This window comes from Momordica charantia (assembly GCF_013281855.1).
Source record: "Momordica charantia cultivar OHB3-1 chromosome 7 unlocalized genomic scaffold, Mcharantia_2.0 BLBB01000007.1, whole genome shotgun sequence".
Classification (NCBI taxonomy): domain Eukaryota; kingdom Viridiplantae; phylum Streptophyta; class Magnoliopsida; order Cucurbitales; family Cucurbitaceae; genus Momordica; species Momordica charantia.
Window position 1 is genome coordinate 14,019,613 of NW_028275165.1, and position 8,175 is coordinate 14,027,787.

General features: G+C 31.6%; 1 protein-coding gene across 1 annotated transcript; it reads right to left on the minus strand.

Annotated features, from left to right (window-relative positions):
- Positions 1 to 6,155: 6,155 nt before the first annotated feature.
- Positions 6,156 to 7,877, minus strand: LOC111017814 (serine/threonine-protein phosphatase 7 long form homolog). The gene is made up of 5 exons (XM_022293692.2): positions 7,688 to 7,877; positions 7,319 to 7,639; positions 7,044 to 7,218; positions 6,872 to 6,959; positions 6,156 to 6,317 (listed from the first exon to the last, which is right to left on the minus strand). Exons 1-5 carry the CDS (start codon positions 7,875 to 7,877, stop codon positions 6,156 to 6,158), a joined length of 936 nt encoding a protein of 311 aa, XP_022149384.2.
- Between the last annotated feature and the right edge of the window lie 298 nt (positions 7,878 to 8,175).

Genomic DNA, 8,175 nt, shown 5'->3' on the forward strand with positions numbered 1-8,175 from the left:
CAAGTTCTATAATGAATACTTAGTTGCGGGAGGGGAGGAAGAAAAAATTCTTCAAATTTCATATCATCATTAACTTTAATAAATGAAAAAACATGAATTTGAGAGAGAGATTTAGGGGAAATTTGGCTAATAGGTATTTTAAAGAGGCAATATTGTTTTTTAATCCCCTTTACAAAACTCATGTTTTCTACACATTTGCTTACATCATTTGGGTAACAAATTACTTTCACTACCCCTCTCCTCTCTCTTACTCCCTCTCTCTCCTCTATCTCTCTCATCCTTCCCCGAAAATTTCTTATTATTCTCTCTCCTCCAATATTTTCTCTCTCTTCTCTATTCTCATCTCGTTCTCCCCTTCTTCTATCTTGTAGTTGTGCGTTCTTCTTGTTTTAATCTTTGGCCGCAACGCTGGATGAAAAGCAAATTTTTCTTTTCCTAGTTTATTCTTTTTTTTTTGTTCTACTTTGATGGGCGTTCCTTTGAAGATGTGTGTTCGATTTAGCCTATTTTCTTACACTGAATATGAACCGTTTTGATTTGAATTTTGGTGGTCGATTAGAAGATTTCAAGTGAAACTTGGAATTTGAAGACCTTCTCACAAGCCCTACATTTCAGATCGAGAGCGAAGGGACAGAGAACAAAGATCCCTTTATGTGTATTTGGTATCTACCTTTTGGCTATAGTGATCAAGAGCGAGAGCGAGAACCAAGAGGAGAGCGAGAGCGAGAACCAAGAGTTGATCGAGAGCGAGAACCAAGAATTGATCGAGAGCGAGAGCCAAGAGTTGATCGAGAGCGAGATTCAGAGTTTTTTATTTTTTTAGAAAAAGCGAGAACTAAAGGTTGATGGAGTTTTATTATTATTTTTTATTACTTTCACATATACTCTATAATTTTAAAAAATATATATTAAAAAAATTAAATTTTAAGTTTGAATCCGAAATATTGGGCTCTTCAAATGATTTGTTCAAAATAAAAATTTTCATATTGTTTCCCTCTCTCTTCCCAATTTTCTAGATTTGAAATTGTTTCCTTAATTGTTCACTCTCTAATTCATCTAGATTTGTTTTAAATGAATAATTTAATTATTTGAAAAATAAACATAAATCTCTCTTTTAATCTCTCCCCTAATTTTGATTAGGATTAGAATTAAGTTTATAATTTAATTAAGTAGTACTCCTTTAATTGTAAATTTAAAATTTTATCCAATTAGGTGAAAGTAAAAAAAAAAATATCTCGTTTTTTCCTAAATCTCTTCCCCATAAATCTGCCCATTTAATCATAAATTTAAAATTTAATTTAATTCAATTAGGTGACAGTAAAGAAAAAAAACTCCCTCTCGATTTTTCTCTCCCTCTCGCCCTCTCGATCTCGCTCCGTCCCTCTCGCTCCTCTCTCCTCTCTCTTCTCTCTCCTCTATCCTCGACGCATTTGGAATAGTTTTACCTGCTTCTGCTTGAGCTGCAGAGTTGTAGGAAGCAGAAATCGTTCAAATCCTTCTTTCATCAGAATTTAGAAGGAACGCAAAAGTAGATAAGAGGAATATGAAAATGAGGCTTTGAAAATCTTGGGTTCCATTTCCTTTCATTTTCAGACTAATGGGTGGTTGTCAGAAAATGTAGAAATTTTTATTTTAGTTGGACAAAAGAAGGAAAGTTTTTGGAAATCTGGAAAATTTGATTTCAAAAGAGAGGGGGAAAGAGTTGGGAAAAATACTAAAAGGAAAATTTTGTCTTTTTTCCTTTATTTCATATGCAAATGATTTGGGAAGAGAGATAAAAGAGGAAGATTGAGAAGAGAGAGAAAGAAGAAAGAAACGAGAAAGAAAAAGAAACTGGAGGAGAGAGAGGAGTTTGATGTAAAATAGGAAGAAAGAGAGTGGAGGGGTAGTGAAGGTAATTTGATATGTAGGGTGATGTCAGTAACGATCAGAAAACATATGTTTTGAAAAGAGTGGGTAAAAAACAGTACTACTTTTTAAAATGTCTATTCAATCGAATTTTCCGAGATTTAGTTGGAGGAGATGGATGAGTGGAATATGAGAGGTAACAGTGGGGAGAGAGGGTGGGGACTTCAAGAGAGGAGAGAGATGAATGGCACAATTGTCATCAAAGTAGGAAGGAAATGTTTAAATTAAAATGGCAAAATGAAAAGAAAAAGATTCTCCCTTTAGCCAAAGTTATTCTTAGTTTATCAATGTCATTCATCACTTTCTTTTCAATTCTATGTTTCAATTTCATCTTTCTTTTTCTATTTTTAATTGTTATATCACCATGTCTTTCTAAAATTATATCTCGTTGAAGAATTTTGAAAAGCAATTTCAAGAAGATGAATTGTCAAAAGTTATAGTAATTTGAAGAAGAACAATAAAGATATATACAAATCATCAAGGCCTATTTGACGGTGAATAAGAGATATAATCTTTTCACAATATTATTTTTCTATTAGTATTTTCACTTTATTGTTTTTCTATTTTATTTTAGTACTGCTATGATATTTTATTTTTTCGAAAACTCAAATCCAATACGTGATGTATAATGAAAGTTTTCAAGAGTGTGGAATACACTTTGTAAAAAATACATCATATCTCATTATCAAGTGAAACGTGAGACGAATTGATAATAAATTTCTCGATTCAACCAAGATATTGAGTTATCTATGTTCAATTCAACCAAGTCATTTATCCACAAAAAATGGTTAAATTAATAACTTTATTTCTCTCCCTCATTAATACACTTTTTCATTAACTACGTGTTCTCCTTTTCCACCCAATCACATTCTCATTTTTTCCCACTGACAATATAACTAAAAATATAAGTTAATATTTAAAAATTAATAATGTGCATTGCACGCGGTCGTGCATAATAAAATAGTATGCGTAAAAATTTGAAATATGTGAAAGAAACTATCTGTTTGGATAATATTATCTAGAATTTTTTAGATAATATCATATTAATCACTTTTTTCATGTAGAAAAAAACTCACACATAAACAATACTAAATACCTTAATTAAAAAATAAAGTAAAAGGGAAAACTATGACTTAACCTATTTTTCACATTCTCACATCCATATAACATATATTCATAAATATCTGGCCAGTGATATCTATTATAATATAATTGAAATATTAAATGAAATAAATACCAATGTTAATTCCTAATTGAATTTCGACCTATAATTTTCGAAAGGAAGAGTAAAATTTTGTCTTCTAAATTACAAAATCTGATGTAATTTATATATACGTTTTGAGTTACGACAAACTGAGTCTTTATTTTCTTCTTCCCTCCACCCCTATTCAAATTCTTCCCACATCCATATAACTTATATAAATTTATTTGACGTGGTATTTGTGAGGAGTGACAATGTAAAAACAAGCCTTTAAGCCACAATTTATACTACATGGGAAGTTCATCCCTTGGAAAAACGTTTTATAAAATAAGTCTTGTAGTGGGTATAGAAAATCAAGTTGAAGTTGAACCCATTCTACCGAAAATTAAGAAGTTAGCTAAGATTTTTTTATAAACTAGCGGCTTCTTTTTAGTTCATATGGTTAGAGCATCTTGCATGAATATGGGTATTAATAATCAATTAAGAGATTACAAAGCTTCGGTGGGCTTGTAAACATGGTTTAGGGTAAGCCCAAACCATGTCACATGTGTATGACAACCCTAGAGGGGGGTGAATAGGATTTAATTAACAAAATATAAACTTTTTAATAAATGGGCCCAATTTAAACAAAAATAATGGTAAGATAAAATAAATTCTAAGGCAAACAAGAAAAATTTAAAGCAAACAATAAAATTCTAAGATTAATTGCAAAAATAAATAAGAGAGAGAGTTAGAGAAATTTGACACTGGGAATTTTTATAGTGGTTCGACACAATTGTCCTACTCCACTTCCCAAGCACCTCTTGGGTTGTAAATTGAAATTCTGACTCTTTCCACGGTAGGAGTCAAACCGATACACTGCTCTTCACAAGAGCAAAGATGATTCTCTCCATGGTGAGGATCACACCGTTACAATGAGTTGGAATTCTAAACACACGTACAAACCCTCAAATAGAGTAAATATACAAATTTGAGCTCACAAAAAATTCAATCATCACAACAATAAATTTCTCTCACAAATAAGATGGAAAGAAAAATTGAGAACTTAGAGAGATTAGCAAATGAGAATTTTGAAGTTATGAAGTATTGAGAATAAGAGAATTGTTATTTAATTTTGAAGGAGGAGTTGAGTTGAAATAGAGGGAAGAAAATAGTAAAAAGATCAAGTTTAATTTTGGACCATTAGATCATAATTATTAAAAATGAAGGGTTGAGATAATTTTGAAAAAATAAATTAAGAATTATATATATATATATATATAATATATATATATATATATAATAATGATAAAATAAAATAAAAAATATATATATAGTTTTGAATTATATATATATATATATATGTGAGAAACGGTAAAAATTTTCAAAACTTTTTTTAAATACTGGCACATGATGTCAACATTTAATGCTGACATGATGTAAAAAAAAATTTAATTTTTAATTTTTTTTAATCTTTTCTTTTCTTTTTCAATATATATATTTTTAAAAAGAAGCTTGTCACTTGTCAGCTTACGAACTGTCCATGTCATCTTCTCCGATATTTTTCCTTCCAATTTGTTTCGATCGTAACTTCTCCATTTGAGCTCCGATTTGGATGATCTAATAGTCGTTCGAATTATTGTAACGAGCTCTACGCTGTGGACACTTTAAAAAACTAAAATTATCAATAAATAAAAATTAAGTTTGTTATCATCAAAACATAGATTAATTAATTAATTAAAATTAATTAATTTGGGATTAAGGGCCAAAAAGCCAACAATCTCCTCCTTTTTTATGATGACAAACTTCCAAAGAAAAATATACAGACATTTAATAATCATCATAGTAAAACCAAAATAGCATACTTAAAAACCATTCAAAGATTAATTTCTCCCCCTGAATTGATACATCCATGAATTAATAAACCAATAAATCATGAAACAATTTTAGATCAAATTTTTCTTAGACTTCTCCCCCTTTGGAATCATAAAAAAGAACAAAAATAATTAATAGCATAAAAAGCTCTCCTAAAAACATGAACACAATTTTGCATAAATGCTCCCCTAACAATTAAAAAAAAAAATCCTCCAGTAGTAGCCGTTGGAAGTTTATATATTATTATTATTTTATTCAATTAAATCTCAACATTTCATTTTTCAATCATTAAAGATCCAATGACCCAAATTTAAATTTGATTTCAAATTTATTTCTTATTTTCCTCATCTATTTAAATCGGGTTTTTTGAAAAATTGAAGACCTTTTCGAACTTAATTGAAAAAACGGGTGAGGGTTGAAATATTTTAGTTTTTAGAGTGTTGCGTCTGTTGAAAAGACGCATTTGGTTAGTTTTATACGAATGCGTCTCTTGAAGAGACGCATTCAGTTCTCTGTCGGACGGCATAACGGAACGGCGCTTGACGACGTAACGAGACCTGATGGCGGCGTAAGGCGGCGCTTGACGACGTAACGAGACCTGATGGCGGCGTAAGGAGAGCTGACAGACCGACTAGATGCGTCTCTTGAAGAGACACATCCGATTTTTTTTTATTATTATTATTTTGTTTTTACTTCCCTTCACATCTCATCCTGATTTTTATATTCGTATTAAACAACTTCACTCGTATCTCATCTTAGAGGGATACATACGTCGCCGGTTTTCGTTGAATGGACATCACTATGTTTTTTTCTTTTGAATTAATTGTTTTATATATTTATATTATTTTGTGAGTATTTTAGGTTAAGAGTTTATTACTTTATATTAATAAATGTTCCAAATTTTGATGACTACTTTTTTAAAAAATATTTTATTCTTTTATATTAACATATGTCTTTCATATTTTTATTAATTTAATAATTAATAAATTTTTATAATAAAATCAAAACTCAAACTTCATAACTTATCTAAATTTTTTAATTTTCGATTAAATATGCTTCATAAATACAAACATCAAAATTCATAAAAAAAAATACATAGTTAAAATTGAAATTGCATGTCTTGAAATTTCATTGATTACAATACAACAAACCTCAAAATTCTTAGAAAAAAATTAAGACTTAAACCTAATTCCTATTCTTGGTCATTTGGATCATCATCAAGGATATTAGCTCCTCTTCGTTGTCGTCTTCTCCTACGATCTGGTAACACTCCTTCAAAATGCATCGATCGATATATTTCGATAATATTAGATAAATGGATTCTACCGCTATCAGTCATATTGGGCATGACATTCTGGAAAAAAGATAAAAAAAACAAGTTTAATACTGGTAAATAAGGTGGTATAAAAATTTAGTTATGATGTTAATTACCAAATAATTATATGATGCTCCTGCCTTGGTGAGAAATCTCCACTAATGCGATTGAACCAAGTATTATAATTATGATCAACGTCTGCACCCTCATTATAGGGAGACCATTCATAGTATTATTTTGGCGGTTTTCCCACTCCTGAATCTGGGGAGCCAAAGTTTGTTCCCAATTTTGTTCATGACGCCCGCGTAGGTCATATGTGTGGAGACGTATATCTGTGTTGCAATGTACAGGAATATATTGTACCCACCCAAATTGACGCATAACACGGTCGGAAAATTGCCATTCTACCGCATAAAAACATATGAGAGGACTCCTAGTCGTCCATATATGCTGACCAATAAGGCAATACTCGGGTAAGCGCCCAAATAAGTGCCTATATGGCTCCCAAATAATCTTCATTAATTTTGTAAGATAAGCCTAAAAAATAAATTCAACGTTAATAAACAATCATACATAAATAAAATTAATAATACTTGATCCGGCATGAGTTGATCCAACATGAATTGGTATTGGATAAGTACGTGAGTCGGGGATTCAGTAACTCTAAAATCATCATTCCATCTACATTTATGAGAAGTTGAATGTTAGTTTTTATTGAAGAAACATACGTGTGAATTACTTGAACTAAAAAATAAAATTACGTACCGTACTGCCAATGGTCTATCTCCTAAGTTATTCTCGTGTATATGGAGTCTGCGGGGTGCTAATAAAGGGAAGCGATCCCATGCCCAAATTTGTAGTAATATAACTGGCTCTGCTATATCTTGTGCATCTATAGCTACAGCTTTGCATAACTGTCTATAAAGCCAGGCAAGGCAACCTGCACCCCAACTGTACTGTCCAGCTATACCAAAATCTACTAGTAGAGGTAGGTACATCAACTTGCACTCTACTGTTCGACTTATCTGAAAATACAATACCTCCAATAAGGGTAAGAATGTATGCCCTAGCATAACGTTGTAGAGCTACATCATCAACATCATCTGGCAGATGGGTAAAATCATCAAACTGGTTTGCCAACCATGGTAAGCTAAGACGACCACCAACTAAATCTCTTTCTCCTGGTGTAACTCCTAGTAATTCAGTACACACATCCCGCCAAGTGTGCTGAAATGATCCAATAAGAGCTTTCCCGTCTATAGGTAGTCCAAATTGGATGGTGACATCTTGTAATGTGACGGTACACTCTCCATGCAGCAAGTGAAATGTGTGCGTCTCTTGTCGCCATCGCTCCACCAAAGCTGTGATCAAATGCTAGTCTAATTGTATAAAATTCAAACGTGAAACACCATAAAATTCTACTTGTCGTAGATATGGATCTATATGAGGATCTGGACGTGTCACCCTACTAATAGTAGCCTCTCGACGTCTGCAATGTAAGGGGTCGGTGTATCCAGTTTGCCAGACCAACTCAGATCGGCTAGCTTGAAGATGTAAAACAGATGAATCATACGGTCCTGTGCTATTATTATCCTCCATATTCTGATAGTCTAGTAGATTAATAAACCATATATTCATCAGTTTAGTACAAAATCTATTTGTTCGCACTGTGAATTAAGTTAAAAATTAAAGTAAAACATTACATTCATCAATAATTCCAATACGATTATATGAAAAATTCCAGTACGATTAGGGTTTAGGGTTTTAGTGTTTAAGGTTTGATTTGTATTAGGATTTAGGGTTTATGGTTTGATTTGTATTAGAGTTTTAGGGGTTTGTTAGGGTTTAGAGTTTTAGGGGTTCGTTAGGGTTTAGGGTTTTAGAATTTAGGGTTTAA

Coding starts and splice junctions, on each gene's coding strand:
- LOC111017814 (XM_022293692.2), bottom strand. CDS start 7,877: ATGGAGGATAATAATAGCACAGGACCGTATGATTCATCTGTTTTACAT. Junction 7,640..7,687: donor ACGACAAGTAGAATTTTATG/GTGTTTCACGTT, acceptor ATTTGATCACAG/CTTTGGTGGAGCGATGGCGA. Junction 6,960..7,043: donor GATAGACCATTGGCAGTACG/GTACGTAATTTT, acceptor TCATAAATGTAG/ATGGAATGATGATTTTAGAG.